We start from the raw sequence: 18,759 nt of genomic DNA, 5'->3' as shown, positions 1-18,759 counted from the left end.
GAAGTGTAGCTGACCAGACGACCTCAGCTAAGTTTCTGCATAAGTTCCCTTTCCATAAGATTCTCTCTGATGGCTGCAAACACAGCTCCATTTATCTGAGGCTCTGTGGTTGCAAGACCAGTAGTAAAAAAGCAGCTGGATTATATTCATCCATAACATCCTGATAACCACAATTGCATGCAGGCAGCTACAGGAAGATCAGTTCTTCAGAATATCATCCTAGCAACATCCCCTCCACCATCTCTTCCTTGCTTAGGAGAGGAAAACTTATAAAAATTAAAAAACCATTATTTATATTTATATTCCCCAAATGAATGAGACCTTATGTTTGTCCTTCTCTGATTGACTTATTTCACTCAGCATAATACACTCCAGTTCCATCCACGTCGAAGCAAATGGTGGGTATTTGTAATTTCTAATGGCTGAGTAATAATAGTGAAAGGGAATAGAAGAGAAGGGAGAAGAAATGGGTAGGAAATATCAGAAAGGGAGACAGAACATGAAGACTCCTAACTCTCGGAAACGAACTAGGGGTGGTGGAAGGGGAGGCGGGCGGGGGGTGGGAGAGAATGGGTGATGGGCACTGAGGGGAGCACTTGACGGGATGAGCACTGGGTGTTATTCTGCATGTTGGCAAATTGAACACCAATAAAAAATAAATTTATTATTAAAAAAACAAAATTAAAAAACCAAAGGGAAAGGTGAAAGATGGAAGAAAAAAACAAGAAAGGCTAGAACAAAAGAAGGCAATATAAAGGGATGATTGGAGAAGGATCAAGACAGATGATGGAAAATGTGGAATTACAATTGTGGGAGGGGGGCAAGTTGTTTTTGTGAGCCTAGGAAGCATGAAGGGGCTGTTTCAGGGGACAGGAGAAAAGTGAAAGCCAAGTAAGTGGGAATCTGAGCCTCTGCCCATCCCCTTATTCATCTTCATTGGACTTAGTGTGGAGACTCTCTGCAGGATGTGGTTTGAAAGAAAAAGGAAAGTCATCTCTGCTTCCTTAGCTGAGATTTTCTTTGATAACATCTGAACTTTTTGCCCAAGAATCTTTTCTGTCCCTTCGACATGGATGGAACTGGAGGGTATTATGCTTAGTGAAATAAGTCAATCGGAGAAGGACAAACATTATATGGTCTCATTCATTTGGGGAATATAAAAAATAGTGAAAGGGAATTAGGGGGAAAGGAGAAAAAATAAGTGTGAAACATCAGAAACGGAGACATAACATGAAAGACTCCTAACTCTGGGAAACAAACTAGGGGTGGTGGAAGGGGAGGTGGGCGGGGGGTGGTGGTGGCGGCGACTGGGTGACCGGCACTGAGGTGGGCACTTGACTGGATGAGGCACTGGGTGTTATTCTATATGTTGGCAAATTGAACACCACAAAAAAATAAATTTATTAAAAAAAGAATCTTTTCTGCCCTAGACTTTTGTTACATGGTGTTCCTCTAGTTTCTACTATCATGGGTTCTCAGCTACACTTTATTGGATTCTTTTCTATCTACTGCTTTACCAAAAGGTTTGGGTTAGAGTCTTTTTGAAACTATAAAAACTATAATAATATTGATGATAATGACAATAACAAGCAGAATTTAAATTTGTGCCATGTTTTACAATTGTACATTTATTTCCACATCTCTTAGCAGATGATAATTTAAAACATTTGTTTGTTGGTAGAGACAATGTTTAACTTTTTTAACAAACACTTAAAAAATAATAGTGATGCCTCCATCATGGATTCACTAAGAATTTCATGAATAAGAACTTCATTACTTTTTAAAGATAAATATTAGCATCTTAAGTCAATGAACTGATGTTGTTAAGATAAATGTTAGTAATTCAACAAACATTTATTGTTACTTCATAAGCAGCAGGCAATATAATATGGATAGAATGATGTATATCATTTGGTTTGTGTCTTCAAGGAATACACAATTTGTAGGAGAGGACAAATATAAAAATAACTATGACAAAACCATTATTACAATAAGGATATTTTAAAATGCTATGAGGAATAGGGCACGTGGGAGGCTCAGTCAGTTAAGCTTCTGACTCGATTGTGTCCCAGGTCATGATGTCAGGGTTCTGAGACTGAGCCCTGTGTTAAGCCTGGCATTGGGCTCCTTGCCGAGCATGGAATGGAGACGGCTTAAGATTCTCTTTCTCTCTTCCCCTCTATCCCTCACCCAATCGCGTGCGCTTTCTCTTTCTCTCTTAAAAAATATGCTATGGGGAACACAATGGAGAAAGTAACTTAAACTGATTGGGGTTGGAGATAGAAAAAGCTTCACAAGGAAGTTGACATTAGATCTTAGATAAAAGAATGAGCATTTGATATGGTTTATCGGCCTTTCACTAAGGCATTTAATGAACACTTTCCTGAGATATTTGTTATTACATTAAGATATATTCCATGTAATAGTACATATAACTGTTTATTGATACACAACCCAGGTCTCAAATGATTTAAAGTCACAGATAAAAAAAAATAGATCACTTTGATAAATAGCCCAAAAAGTTAGAGATTAAAAAATTGATGCCAACTCATTTTGGGATATGGCTTAAGTGATCTGCCCCAGAGTCGAGGCTCTGTCCTAGGAAACATTGATTAAATATTTGAGGGGAATGGACATCTGTGGCATAGTGAGTGACAGAGCTTTTATAACAAAGCTTTTAAAATATCTTCTCAGAACATAGCAAAACACTTAAAATAAATATATATTGGAAGACAAAACTGAATGTACCACCTATAATATGCACAAACGCAAACACACATACTTTAGAGGTTTTACTTAACTGTAAGCTTAACTATATAGACTGTTTAGCATCCTCAAACTGCTGTAAAAATAAAACCTTAGGCTACATCATTTACCAAGCACTTGGAGTTAAGCATTCTGCTAGTTGCAAAAGATACAACAATGACTGAATAGGTTTTCCTCCTGGCATCTACTAAAATCATCATGAGTGTGGGCTGCTTGAGGTTAGGACATATTCAGGTCTCTTCCTCAGGGATCATTGGTAACTGCTGGTTCACTTTCCTTGATTTTCCCTTTCCTGCCCTTTCATTTTTCAGAAGTCATATGATGGCTGACCTCACCACCTTTCATTGTGCATTGAAAACCCTCTCTTCAGAAGTGTTTGACCTGGCTTCTTTTTTAGTACCAATTACTGGTGAAGAAAGAGAGTAGGAGTCCATAAATGAAGATGTGATACTGAACATTATCTATAGAGCAAAGAAAAGTCAAGGGATGATGTATAGATATATATGATGTGCCTCATTTCAGTCTGAAAAAATTAGGTTAGTATTCTTCCCAAAAATTGTGAATCCCATAGACCAGCGGGTTTTTGTTTGTTTGTTTTGTTCTTGTTTTTTGTTTTACATTTTGGAAGGTACAGCTTCTGATTTGCAACAACTAGAATAAAAAAGGTAGAGAATGAGTCCATAGGGGCTTTTCTTTCCCAGTGTGTATTAGAGGTCTAAATAACATATGGAGCCTTCTGCCTTCCTGGAACATGAATGCTCAGTGAAATCCTGGGCAGAAGAATGACGTGGGGAAACTGGACAGTTGTCAGTGAGTTTGTTCTTGTGAGCTTTTCAACTTTGTCCTCTGAGATTCAAGCTCTGCTCTTTTTCCTGTTTTTGACTATTTACTTGGTTACTCTAATGGGCAATGTTCTCATCATCCTGGTCACTACAGCTGACTCTGCTCTACAAAATCCTATGTACTTCTTCCTCAGGAACTTGTCCTTCTTGGAGATAGGCTTCAACTTAGTCATTGTGCCCAAGATGCTGGATACTCTGATCATCCAAGACACAACCATCTCCTTCCTTGGCTGTGCCACTCAGATGTATTTCTTCTTCTTCTTTGGGGCTGCTGAGTGCTGTCTCCTGGCCACAATGGCATATGACCACTATGTGGCCATCTGTGACCCTTTGCGTTACCCAATCATTATGAACCGCAGAGCCTGTGCCCAGCTAGCAGCTGCCTCTTGGTTCTCAGGATTTCCAGTGGCCACTGTGCAAACCACATGGATTTTTAGCTTCCCTTTTTGTGGCCCCAACAGAGTGAACCACTTTTTCTGTGACAGCCCCCCTGTCATTGCACTGGTCTGTGCCGATACCTCTCTGTTTGAACTGGAGGCTCTGACAGCCACTGTCCTATTTATCCTCTTCCCATTCTTGCTGATCCTGGGGTCCTATGTCCGCATCCTCTCCACTATCTTCAGGATGCCCTCAGCTGAGGGGAAACGTAAGGCCTTCTCTACCTGTTCCTCCCACCTCCTGGTTGTCTCCCTCTTCTACAGCACTGCCATCCTCACATACTTCCGGCCCCGATCGAGTACCTCTCCTGAGAGCAAGAAACTGCTATCCCTCTCCTACACCGTGGTGACTCCCATGTTGAACCCCATCATCTACAGCTTAAGGAATAGTGAAGTGAAGGCTGCACTGAGGCGAGTCCTCCAGAGGACCCTGGGCCCTCAGAAAATCTAACCGAGTGAGATGCAAACCTAAGGGATGAAATGCAAGGACAAAGGAAAGAAAAAATAACTCCTCCCATGGGTTTTGGTCCCTACTTATTCTAAGAGCTGTGATATACCCATTAGGATTTTGGACTTAGTAGGGTCTGTTTCTGAATGAAAGAACATGAGTGATAAAGGAGAACTTCTGTAGGCCCATGATTCTGTGGGACCGATGTATCTGAGGATGCTGCTAGATTACACAGATTGGGAAAGTTTACAATTGTTGTAGTAACAACACTACAACTCACCATTCTTTACTTATTTTAATTCTTCTTGAACTTCTTCATCCATATCTTTGTATGATCTCCTCCTTTATATTTTCTATTTGTCCAAAAACTCTGGGTGCAACTTTCCAGGATCTTTCTCCTTTCAAAGTAAAGTTTTGATGATGGTGAAAATAAATAGAGTTTTGTTTCATTCTTCATTATTTTTTTTTTTTGGAACTCAAAATTTCAACACATTTTGACACAGTGCTGAATATAATAGGTGATTTCTTTCCCTGTGGAATATATATTCTAGTGAAGAAGAGATATAATAAAGCAATACTTAATAACTTCCACTGGCTTATAAAGTACCCATGTACTATTAGGTTGGCAAATGATAACTTCTTCCTCTGCTACTATAATTGGTATGTGCCTCGTATGGAGAATGACTACTCCACATGGACACTGCCTCAATCTCAAATTAGTCACGTTGGATCTGAGAGTCGTTTGACAGAAAGAATGTCCTAAGTTAAGTGGACAAAAAATATAGGAAACGGCTGTTAATATTCCAAGATTCTTTGTTTACTAGATTTTTATGTAATCATATTGTGACTAGATGATATCAACTGTTCTTATAATTTTGCCTATCGCTCAACCAGTGTAGTAGCACATCTTTAGGATTTTGTCTAGTGAATATAGACCAACTGTGGACTCTTGAAAAAATAGCAGACTTGGGATGTGGGCACCATAGCTTTGTGTAAACTATTCATAAGAATTTATTGATAATTAACAGAGTAAAATCACATCTACTGCATAGGCATGTTTTCTCCACAAACTCTATAAATAACTCTCTGTGTGCCATAGAGGTATCAACCAGTTCAGTCTCCCACACTGTGTATCCTTCAGCTCTCCTGTACCAAGGACCTAGAAAGGCAGCACATTCTAATTATCACTATAAGAATTTGCATATTAAAAGGTAGATCATGAGGTTCTGTTTCAGTGATAGCAATCACACAACTAACTGTATTGGCACCATTATACATTTATAATCTCCAATTTTAGCCAAACTTTAATCACTCCTTCACATTCATTTTATTTGTCCTTATATGGTAGGCAGAATAAAGATGTCCATGTCCTAATCCCCAGGACCTATAAATACGTTACCTTATACAGGAAAGAGGACTCTGTAGACAGAATTAAAATAAATAACTTCAGATGGGGAGGTTATCCTTGATTGTTTTTTAATACAGTAATAGGTAATCAGAAAGTATGTACAGAATGAACCTGAAATATTTATTTCTGTAGCTTTCTTGCCTCTATACACCTAAGTCCACAACTACTGTCTTCTGCTTTCTATATAGACCTACCCTCTCCAAGTCCTAGTTGTCCTTTAGGCCCAGGCTTAGTATCAGCATTTTCCTCACTCTTGCTAGCCCTGGAATGTCACTATTTGTTCTTAGTTTCCAAAATACAGTCTTTACTCTTATCTGGTAGATAAAATATCCATGTCCCTAATAAGAGTGTGAGGACAGCAGACACCATATATATGTCTTCATTGTACCCACGCCCTTCACTACCCACTTCAAATACATATACAGAATGCATGTGCCAGTAAACATGCATGTAGCCCCTTGCTCACCTAAGTGATTAAGTAATGTTTGTAAATTTATTTATTATTTAATGTTGCAAAGAGATTCAGAAATACAAAGAGATAAAAGAATTAGAGTAGGATCTGGGATAGATTGATAATAATACATAACATGGTAAGAAAAAAAAGATAGATTTACAGACTCCAGGGTTTATAAAATGTAAATGTTTTTTCAGGATTTCCAAACTCTTAGGTGCCAAAAACCAACAAGAAGGAAGCAGACCCTCCTTCTATTGGTCCATGAATTATTATCCTTCTTCTTTTACAAAGGAAGTGTTGGATGAAGGATGGAGGGTAGGTCTCAACAAGGTCCCAGGATGAGGATCTTGCCATATTCCAACCTTGCTGAGGAAAACTACTCAGCAAATCTTATATGCAGGGAGCTAAAGTCTCACAGTCAGGGGCAGATTTCAAGCCTGCATGGGAAATTCCTTGTGGCCACTTTCCTCAGAGCTCCCTTCACATCCTTGTTCCTCAAGCTATAGATGAGGGGATTGAGCATGGGTGTCATCACTGCATAGAACACAGACACCAGTTTTTCCTGTTCTTTGGAAGACTTTGGTGTCATGTAAGTGAAAATTGCTGACCCATAAAAGAGGATGACCACCATGAGGTGGGAACCACAGGTAGAGAATGCCTTGCGCCTACCAATGGCTGACTTCATCCTGAACACAGTCACTATGATGTGGCCATAGGATACCAGAATTAGGGAGACAGGTATGAGGAGAATCATGACACCCATGAGGAAAATGGCCATCTCTGAAGTGTGGGTGTCTGTGGATGCCAGGATCAACAGTGCAGGGGCCTCACAAAAGAAATGAGCGATACTATTGCTGCCTTGGTAGGGTAGCCTTAGTGTAAAAGTGGTATCTACCACAGACACCAGAATGCCGCTGGTCCATGATCCCGCAGCCAGCTGAACACACACCCTCCAAGTCATGATTCTAGGGTAATGCAAAGGGTTGCAGATGGCCACGTATCGATCATAGGACATCACTGCCAGAAAGGCACACTGTGTACCCCCAAAAATGAGGAAGAGTAAAAGCTGAGCTGCACAACGTGTGAATGAAATGATCTTCTTCCTGGATAGCAGATGAACCAGGGCCTGAGGAACGATGTTGGTAGAAAAACAGAGGTCAGCCAAAGATAAGTTGCAGAGGAAAAAATACATGGGTGTGTGAAGCCGAGAGTCAGCCTGAACAAGGTGCATGAGAAGCAGATTTGCAAGCACAGTAACCAGGTAGACAACCAGGAATAAAATAAATAGGAGCTTCTGAGTATGGGGGTCATCAGAGAGTCCCAGGAGGAGGAACTCTGTCACCTGCGTCTGATTTGCCTCTCTCATACTTTGTTGTTTGTGGAAGAAGTCAACATGTTAAACATAGGTCCATAGAACCTCAGATTTGGAGGGCTTTCTTTTTTTCTTTTTTAAGATTTCATTCGTTTATTAATGAGAGACAAAGAGAGAGAGGCAGAGACATAGGCAGAGGCAGAAGCAGGCTCCATGCAGAAGTCTGATGTGGGACTCGATCCCGGGACTCCAGGATCATGCCCTGGGCTGAAGGCAGGCACTCAACCGCTGAGCCATCCAGGGATTCCTTGGAGGGCTTTTGAATCGCTCTCAATCACTATCAACCATTCCAAAATTCCCCTTTATATAAAAGATGATATGCTGCTTTAGTTGGAGTATTTTCAGTGTTGTAAAACATACTTTTAAGATGGCGCCTTCATATTTAGTGTCATCTGTAAGTGTAGAGTAGATCAAAAGTATCATCTTCCTTAATCCAAATACCAAACATCTAATAATAAAAAAGATTCAATTAATCTATAAATCATGGTATTTATTTCACTTTATTATCAACTAAAACTCTTGAGTCTTATGCTGTTTTTGCCACATCTCCTTATTTTATAATGGCATAGATTTTTTTCTATTCTTTGGGCATATGACTGTTGTCTCTTCCCTGAAAAGACAGTCACTAAGATATAAGAAATCAAAAAGGGCCTTGGAGAATTGGCAGGTTATTTTATCCAGCAAAAATGTCAGTTCTTCAGCATACTTTGACTAGTTTTCTGTGTGCAGATTACACAGCACTAATCCACCACTTCTAGCCCATCGTCTCTCACTGCCTTGCATTATTTGTCTATTCTTGCCAGAGATTAAAACCTCTTGAAATCTATATCTTTTTCCTTTTTGTGACCTTTTATAAACATGGTACAGGAAGTTATTTGATCAATTATCATTAACTAAGTCAAATTAAAAAAACAATTTGATCATATGGTTTAGTAGAGTTGCTTAAAAAGCCTACCAGATTCTGACGTCACTAAGGAGGCAACATTGGTTGTTTCTGACTTTGTTCACCCTCACAAGAACAACCAACAACTATTCCAGAATAAAACATCACTGAGAAGCAACCTGCACCACAGAGACCAAGAGAGATGGCATTAGAAAGGTAAAAGAAGTAGCTACATGTTGAATGCATTGTCCTTCCCCCAGACCATAGCAACACCATGTGGTGAGGTCTTCCCTGAGCCTCCTATTCCTCTAATAGGAAAAGAAAACCCAGGGGAGATGATCTGTACTGCCCTAACATTGTGGGTGCTTTGTAGGAGCCCCTGCTCTGATCCCATACCATAGGGACTGCAGGGGAAACAATGGGGCTCTACCACTGGAATCTGGTTGTGATAGAGAAGGGAGAGAGGCTTGCAACAATCGGTACACAGATCTTGGCAGACCAAATTCATACCTGCTGTGTCCAAGGACTAATCCCAACCTGTAGCTTTGCTCATCTGCAGGACTAGCTCAGATGTACTCTGGCCAGGGAACAGATGGGGTGCAGAGTTGCTTGATTCAGATCTTCAAAGGAGTTTTGCTGACCTCAGAGACTGGTTTGCCCAGGCTCAGGCAGGGGGGTGAATCACAACCCTGCATGCTGTGAAGAGTGTCTTCTGGCCCCATCTGACCAGATGGCTGAGGACAACTCCTAGAAGCAGTAGAGCCCAGCAGAGCTCTAGCTGATAGGTCAGTGGGCAGAGCTGATTGCACCCAGAGCAAAGCCAGTACCAGAGGAACATTCCTGTGCTACATACAGGCAGAGGCAATAATTCATAGCCTAGACTGAAGGTAAATCCCAGCCCCTCCCAACTGGAGAATCTGCCTGGGAAATTGAGAGTAGCCTGAAGTGACTCAACTCCCTCCCACCCAGGCAAGGAAGCTAGGGCATAGTAGCTCCACCTACTATCAGGAGTGTCTCCTGGCCCCATCTGATTAGAAGGGCTGGTGACAGCTCCTAGAAGCAGTGCATCCCAGGGACACTCAAGCTAAGAAGCAGGTGCACAGAACTGAAAGTTTGCAGAGCAAAGCCAGTGGCTCTGTTCCGTCAGGAAACTTGGGGTGTGTCAAGACAAAACAACAAAGAGATTAGCCAGCTTTAGAGCTGCTTTCTCACTGTGCTTAGGCAAGAAATCTTGTGTAGCTCTACTCATCACTGAATACAGCCTTCAGCTTGTGCAACCAAAGAACCTAACCAGAGAACACTGAAAGCTGCCTAGCCCATCCAATGGCCCTATGTATGGTGGCACTAGAGCAGAGAGCACAACTGTAGCGTCCCTCATCTGCAGAGCAAAACTGATGACATCACTTGGCCAGGGAATTCAGTGAACCCTCTGAAGGATGGATTGGGGTCCTTAAACAATGAGCTGTACAGGCTTTGTGTTCTGTCTTGCTGTCCTGCCAGAGGAATAATTTAATTTTAATAATAATTTCATATATTATTACTAAATATAGTACCCAGCCTTGATCCTCTAAGTCTGACCAGAGAATCCAGGCAGCCACAGAGCCCATCCTACAACCTCACTTCAGTATGAAACTAAGACAGATAGATGTCCTACCCAAATGTTCTTGGCCAGTGGCACACCTCCCATCACATAAATAGAATGAAAGAAAAGAATCATATGATCATCTCAATAGGCACAGAAAAAAAATAAAGATTTGACCAAATTCAACACCCATTTGTGATAAAAATTCAACATGTCATGCATAGAAGGAACATATCTCAGTATAAAGGCCATATGTGAGAAGCACACAATTATTGTCATAGTTAATGGCAAACAGTTGAACGCTATTCCTCTAGGATCAAGAACAAGACAAAAGTGCCCACTTTCACCACTGCTAGTCAACATAATATTCAAAGTCCTAACTAGAGTAATCAGGCAAGAAAAATACATAAAATATATCACAATTGGAAAGGAAGAAGTAAATTGTATTTACATGTGATATGGTTTTATAAATAGCAAATCCTAAAGACTCAATCAAAAGAAGAAAACCTGTTAGATCTAATTAATGGATTCAGTACAGTTGCAGGATCCAAAATCAACATACAAAATCAGTAGCATTTCTATACACCATCATAACAGTTTCTAAAAAACAAATCAATCCCATTTGTAGTAGCATCAAAAACAATAAATACTTTGGAATAAATTTAAGGAGATGTAAGTTCTCTACGATGAAAACTACAAGACATTGATGAAAGAAATCCAAGACACAAAGAAATGGAAAGCTATCTTATGTTCATGTTTAGAAGAATTTTAACAGTTAGAATGTCAATACCAACAAACGCTGGCTATAGATTCAAAACTATCCTTATCAAGAGTCCAATGGTATTTTTACAAAAGTGAATGAAACACTCCTAAAGTTTATATCGAACCATGAAAAACCACAAATAGCCAAAGAAATCTGAGAAAGAACAAAGTGGGAGGCATCACACTTCCTGGTTTCTAGCTATATTATAAAGCTATAGTCATCAAAACAGTATGATATTGGCATAAATACAAACAAATAAACCAATGGAACAGAATGGAGAAAGCATAAATAAATTCGAACATATAGAGACAAATAATATCGGACAGGGGAACAAAGAATGCTCAACGGAGGAAAGATGGTCTGTTCAATAAATGGTGTTGGCGTAATTGGATAGTCACATGCAATAGACTGAAACCAGACTCATCTTTTGTACCACTATCAAAAATTAACTTCCAATGGATTAGACTTAAATGTTTCCTGAAACACAACAAATAAAAAACAAAAAACAATGTAAAAAAGTGATTAAACTTGTTACCAGAGGCAGAGGTGTGGGGAGGAAATTTGGCAGAAGGGGACCAGAAGGTACAACTTCCAGTTATAAGATAGATATATACTAGGGATAGAATATAGAACATGTCTATAGCTAAGACTGCTTTATAGTATATTAGAAAGTTAAGAGAGTACATTCTAAGTTCTCATCAGAAGGAAAATTTTTTGTTTTTTCCTTTTTTTTCTTGTTTCTGTAAAAGAAGATGGATATTAGTTGAGCCTATTATGGTAATGGTAATCATATCACAATATATGTAAATCAGGCCATCATGTTATATTCCTTGAACTTATATAGTGATATATGTCAATCATTTCTCAATAAAACTGAGTGGGTAGAGGATGGAAGACTGTCATTATGCCTAGAGAGATTTGCAAGACTCTGAGAGTAATAATAAAATTTCGTTCAAAAAGAAGGGAGAAAAATTTAAAGTCTAAAGATTAAGGCCCTATGCAAAGTTTAGGCATTTGAGCTTTTATCTGCTTGGTAAAGTTGCCTCAAAATAATGGTTTAAATGCAGCATATAGAATGTATAGGATTACCAAGGAGACCAGTCATATTAACATACAGTTTATTACAATAGTTTTAGGAAGCAGATATATATAATGATACATGTGATTCTTTATTAACACATTAAATTTCATTAAATGTTGCCACATTAAATGTTGTGGCAAGCCTAATAACCACGTTGACTGGAAAATTATTTAGCTTAAGGGATATTTTTTAGATATCTTCAACAACTACAATATGATATAAAAATGCCCGTGATTTCTGTTGGTGATATGATAAAGTCATAGATAATGCTAATGATAGTTTGGCTTGGCTAACAACATTCAAACAAGAAGGATATTTTGAATTCCAGTTAGAGTAAAGAATAAATAAAAAAGTGGCATTCACAACTTAATTGAAGAGCACTCTGAAGTTCAACTTAAGACTCCTAGGCTAGGGGGACCTCGGTGGTTCAGTCAGTTAAGCGTCTGCCTTAGCTCATGTCATGATCCAGGGTCATGAGATCCAGCCCCACATCAGGCTCCATGCAGATCAGGGAGACTGCTTCTCCTCTCTTTCCTGCCCCTGCTCTCTTACTAGCTCTTTCTCTCTCTTTCTCAAATAAATAAAATCTGAAAAAAAAAAGAACTCCTAGGCTAAAGAAATGCCCACTTTTCTTCAAAAGACATTGTCACATTCTATGTAATCTGATAATGGAGTCTTAGTCACCTGATAGGTCTATGAGTTAAAGTGATGAAAGGTTCCAATTCATTATGAAAGAATGCATGACTAAATAAAATATTAATATAATCAATCATACCTCTGGCCAACCATCATTGATGGTTCTCTTATCTGACCGCAGGCCACCTTTCCAGGCATTTTCACATAGCTAGGACACATTGTATTTATATATTCCACTGATTTTTGCTGGGCAAAATCCCTTTATTCAGAGATGTGCCCATTACTAGATTTAGTATCAATTTCTTGAACATTCACGACACTTTGAATATTCACTTGGCTTATTTGTGGATCAAATGTCATTGGCCAAGCATGTGTTTGGTACTAGAGATATTGAAAAAAGACCCAGCTACTGAGACCAAAGGATCTCAAGGAAAAACTATAGTTAAGTTTCATCCTCAATATCAGTGTGGTCCCAAGAACATCATAGATTCAAGGCAAATAATAGTAAAATTAATGAATGTACTGACTCAAGTGAGTCCATATGACCTAACAATTACTTAAATCAAACTAAAAAAGAATAGTTTCTAAAGAAAAATATAGTCTATTGCTCAAAACCTGACATAAAAATAAATTTTGAGACCACATTCTATTTTAATTTAGGTACTTTGGGAATTACCATCCATCTAGCAGAAGGTATTACCTGGTTAGTTCTTAAAGTATCCCCAAGTCCTTGAGACTTTGCTACTAACCTACCACAGTTCACACCATATCCAGAGTAGAAATTAATGCATGTTTTGATGACAAGAAATAGAAAATATAAAACTGAACACTTGTCTCAAAGTTTTAAGTGATGCCTGTAATCAGTGGCTAACTTAATGAAGGGCAGCTGAGGATTTTGCTGATTTCTATACCTTCAACTGACTAATAACTACAGGTTTTTAAAGATTCCATTTAGGAAATATATTGCCAGGAACACTTTCTTTCCTGACCCGACATGTTCCCCATTCCCCACTCCCATCCACTCCAACACGTATATACATATACAAGTAAACACATTCGCACACATCTAGAGACTAGATACATTAGTATACCTTCAGCATTGTGTACCTAATTTTATTATAGCTGATAACATTACATTGAAATTATTTTCTTTTCCCATGACAGTAAGATTTTCAAGGGCAAGAACTGCATCTGACTCAAATTTAATTCAGCAAAGAATAAGCAGAGACAGAATAAGTGTACAATACACGGTTTTTGAGCTGATTTGACCTGAGCCAGAATACTGAAGACAGAGAGATCAATGTGAATCAGAGATGAGTGTGACTTGTGATCTGTCAGATGATAGGAGCTCTCACCAACTCTGGCACAATAGTGAAGACTACACCCCTGGCCTCTCCTGATTTGTTTTTAAAACCATATTATTCTCTAATGCAAACCCTGGAGGAGAAAATGTTCCCCCAAGTGACTGTGAACCTGCCCCCAGAGTCAGGAAGCTTCTGAAAGGAAATCATGTGCACTGCCAACCTTTCTCTCCCATCATTCTGCCCTTACCCTAGCTTGGACATCAACTTTAAGTTCATTTCTCTAAAAATGCATTAGATGATGATCAAACAAGATGATAGGGTCATGGAGCCATGTACATTCTCATCTGATGTTCCTTTTAGGAAGAAGATTCTGAAGGAATCCATAGGAATCAAGAGAAAATACTAAATTTCAGTTCTGATTTCAAGATCTTTTGTGCTCAAAATCACCTGGTTGCTATCCTCCATACCCACTTTCAAGCCCAGCCCAAAAAGGCATCAATGTCACCACTCAGAGGATCAATACTGATTCCATGGAAGTTCTGCTTATGTCCACTCTAGGTGAGGACCACGGTTCCTCTTCACAAGGAATTTGGCATTGTAGTTGTGGTTTGATAAGGAAGATCCACTGTGGAAAACACCTTGGATAGATATATGAAAGAGATTTACCCGTAAGGATCTGATTGTTTGGAAAAATTTAGTTGAATTTTAAAGGCCAAATTCTAGTTCTCTCTCAGGTTATTACCAGGATCTGATTGTTTGGAAAAATTTAGTTGAATTTTAAAGGCCAAATTCTAGTTCTCTCTCAGGTTATTACCAGGTTATTACCTTTGTTCACCTTGTGCCTTCTCTTTCCATCCCTTTAATAATCTTACCACCATTTTCTCATCTGAGGAAGGAAAAAGGATCACATTAGCATGTTAGTGGGCAGGGTGGAGGAGAGTGCAAGAGTGTGAGCATCTTGTCATAAGTCATCTCAGTCAAAGAATTCTGTAAAATCTCTGAAGCCAAGATCAAAGACAAGGCAGAAAGGGGAATCCACACAACTCTGCTGTCCTGTTGCTTCCAAAGGTGTTACTGACATCAAGGCATACTGTGCAACAATAGTTCCCTTTAAATGATGTCACCAGAAGGATACTGGAGCAGTCTCTGAAGTGGGTGAAGTGCTCAGGAGAATTCTGAATCATTAGGGTGGATCTTGAGCTCTGTTTCTTTTCAGAGGTTCCCAAATGATTAGAAGGAGAACATAAAATAACATGCAGTTAGCACTCACATCTCCATTTATGGGCCCCATTATCAGTTCTGCTTACCTGTCTTCTTTTTTGAAAGGTGTTGTATTGTTGGAATTAAGTACTGGGTTTCTAGGTTCTACGTTGCAACTCACTTGTATTACATATTCTACATATGATTTTTAAGAAATTCATAATTTGTAGAATGTGAATATGATGTGCCCTAGATAATAATAGATTCTTCAATCACTAACATTTAACCCTATTTTCTTTGTCTCTCCTTATACCCGTAGTTATTTTAATAACTTGATGCTAAATTGTAAACTTACTGCCCAAAATAAATAAGGAACTGCCACAAGTAGGAATGCTCAGATAATTCCAGATTTAAATGGGTAAAAGGGGCAGCCAGGGGGCTCAGCGGCTTAGTGCTGCCTTTAGCCCAGGGTGTGATCCTGGAGACCTGGGATTGAGTCCCACGTTGGGCTCCCTGCATGGAGCCTGCTTCTCCCTCTGCCTGTGTCTCTGCCTCTCTATCTCTGTGTCTCTTATAAATAAATAAATAAAAATTTTAAAAATAAATAAATAAAATGGGCAAATGCCTAGAACATGTCTTTACTGCATTTTGAATACAAATAGCTAATAAGCATATAAAAAGTTACACAACAGAATTAGTCACCAGAATACATAAATTAAAACCATCATGAAATACCACTAAGTCTAATAAGGATGGATTAAAATGTCTGAGGTTTGTAACACTTTTCATTGCTGATGGGAACTTAACTTGGTACAATCAATTCAAAAATTCCATTTGCAGGCATCTAAAAACTTACCTTAAATATATGGTTTTCGTCCTACAATCCTGTTTTTTCACTCCTCTGTGATATACATGCCTTGTGGATATGAGTATTTATATCCATCAGAAGTACGTACAAGGATTTTTATAACAGCCGTATTACTCATAATAGGTGGATGTGGAAACAATATAAATTTCCACGACAAAAAGAAGGTAAAATTGTGAATACAGTCATGTAGTGCCATACCATTGAATATTCTTCAAAGAATATGCTACTATTTGCAACCAGGTAGATACAAAGATATTTTGTAGAAGAAACCAGACATTAAGGAGTATATTCTTTTTCTAAAAAGATTATATTTATTTATTTTTTGAGAGATTGCATAAGTAGGGGAGGGGCAGAGTGAGACGGAAAAGCATTCTCCCTGCTAAGCAGGGAGCCCTATGTGGAATTACAACCCAGGACCCTGAGCAGAAGGCAGATGCTTAACCCACTGAGCCACTCAGGTGCCACTAAGAAGTATATCCTTTGGATTCCATTTCTTTGAAGTTAAAGTACAGACAAAATTAATTTATAATTTTAGAATTCCAAATAATGGTTACCTTTAAGAGATTTTGATTTGGAGTTGACTGAGAGCCTTTTGGTGGCTGTGAGGGTTCTACATTCTGATGTATATAATAGTTACACATATATACATACATAAGATTTTGTTGAGTTATACTGTAGATTGGTGCACATTCTGTATATCAGTAATACCTCATTAAAAGAGGGAGACAAAGTTTTGAAAAACTGAAGCTAGGCATTTAATTCAAATTTCTGGGGACAGGAGCGTGAAAAGCAGAGCTAATCCAGAGGCTCAAACAGGTAAATAATAAAGATCAAAGGTAGAAATCAATGAAATGAAAAAACCAAAATATAAATATGATAGTTTCAACACAATACCAAATATTTCTTGATAATAATTACCAAATAGTCAAACCATATCAAAAATTCTATATAAGAGGGAAAATGCTAAAGTAGGGAACTGCAAGTGGCCCTCCCACCAAAGAAATACAAAAAACACGACAAGTACTAACTTTATCAGGTTTTTGGAAAATAAAAGTTTACAGCAACCAATTGAATGTTCAATCAAGAAAAAGACTACTGAAACCATGTTTGTGTTTACCTTAGTTTCCTCATGAAGTTGAAGTGACATCTCACAGAATGGGGGAAAATATTTGCAAATCATATATCCGAGAAGCATCTAGGATCCAGAATATATAAAGAACTGCAACTCAAAAACAAAAAAGAAGAACAACACAATTTAAAAATGAACAAAGGACTTGAAAAGGTATATCTCCAAGGAAGATAAACAAATGGCTGACAGGAACAGGAAAGGATGCTGCACATCACCAGGCATTTCAGGAATTGCAAATTAAAACCACAGTTAGAAATAGAACCTCTACCTTTTCTATTGGCAATATTGCCAAGCCTCGAAAATAAAAACCAGATGGTGCTGGGGATAAACAACAACAAAAGGCTAATAAGTGGAACAGAATTGAGAGTTCATAGATAAACTTATTTGAAATTTAAGGTCCAACAAAGGTAATTCCAATAATCCTTGGGAAGAGGACAAATAGTGTAGTAAAAAGTGTTGCTAAATACTAGCTTACTATCTAGAGAAAAATAAAACCTGATTTCTACCTAATATGACACAGAAGGTAGACTCTAAATGGATTAAATAACTAAAATTTAAAATAAAACAGTGACATTATGCAAGAAAACATAAGGTAACATCTTTCTGACCTAGAGCAAGGAACCTCCAAAGCACAGACCATAATGAAAAAATTGATGAATTTGATTTCCTCAAAAATTGAGACTTGTCATCAATGAAGAACATTATGAACAAAGTAAAAAAGAGGAGAAAATGGAGGAGATATTTGCAATATGTGAAAGAAATAAGAAATAAGACCTTAATATCAGGCATTCATTACACTAGAAATAAGAAAAGAAAGAAACCTCCAATAGAAAAAAGAAACCACAGAGTATATAGAAGGGAATTCACGAAAATTAACATTAAAGGCCTATAAGAATAGAAGGTGATCAAGTTCAAAAAGGGTGTTGCCTGTGTTCTCCTCTAGGATTTTGATGGAATCTTGTCTCACATTAAGATCTTTCATCCATTTTGAGTTTATCTTTGTGTATGGTGAAAGAGAGTGGTCCAGTTTCATTCTTCTGCATGTGGATGTCCAATTTTCCCAGCACCATTTATTGAAGAGACTGTCTTTCTTCCAATGGATAGTCTTTCCTCCTTTATCGAATATTAGTTGACCATAAAGTTCAGGGTCCACTTCTGGGTTCTCTATTCTGTTCCATTGATTTATGTGTCTGTTTTTGTGCCAGTACCACACTGTCTTGATGACCACAGCTTTGTAGTACAACCTGAAATCTGGCATTGTGATGCCCCCAGCTACAGTTTTCTTTCTTAAAATTCCCCTGGCTATTCGGGTTTTTTTCTGATTCCACACAAATCTTAAAATAATTTGTTCTAACTCTCTGAAGAAAGTCCATGGTATTTTGATAGGGATTGCCTTAAACGTGTAAATTGCCCTGGGTAACATTGACATTTTCGCAATATTAATTCTTCCAATCCATGAGCATGGAATATTTTTCCATCTCTTTGTGTCTTCCTCAATTTCTTTCAGAAGTGTTCTATAGTTTTTAGGGTATAGATCCTTTACCTCTTTGGTTAGGTTTATTCCTAGGTATCTCATGCTTTTGGGT

General features: G+C 38.3%; 2 protein-coding genes across 2 annotated transcripts; one reads left to right on the top strand and one right to left on the bottom strand.

Moving 5' to 3' along the window:
* Positions 1–3,548: 3,548 nt before the first annotated feature.
* Positions 3,549–4,496, top strand: LOC112910887 (olfactory receptor 10A4). Its single transcript, XM_025987205.2, has one exon. It carries the CDS (start codon positions 3,549–3,551, stop codon positions 4,494–4,496), a length of 948 nt encoding a protein of 315 aa, XP_025842990.2.
* Positions 4,497–6,773: 2,277 nt separating this feature from the next.
* Positions 6,774–7,721, bottom strand: LOC112910898 (olfactory receptor 2D2). The gene has a single exon (XM_072725311.1). The coding sequence runs from the start codon at positions 7,719–7,721 to the stop codon at positions 6,774–6,776; it is 948 nt and encodes a 315-aa protein (XP_072581412.1).
* Between the last annotated feature and the right edge of the window lie 11,038 nt (positions 7,722–18,759).

This window comes from Vulpes vulpes, chromosome 11, assembly GCF_048418805.1.
Source record: "Vulpes vulpes isolate BD-2025 chromosome 11, VulVul3, whole genome shotgun sequence".
Taxonomy (NCBI): Eukaryota; Metazoa; Chordata; class Mammalia; order Carnivora; family Canidae; genus Vulpes; species Vulpes vulpes.
This window is presented reverse-complemented; position numbering and strand designations above follow the sequence as displayed.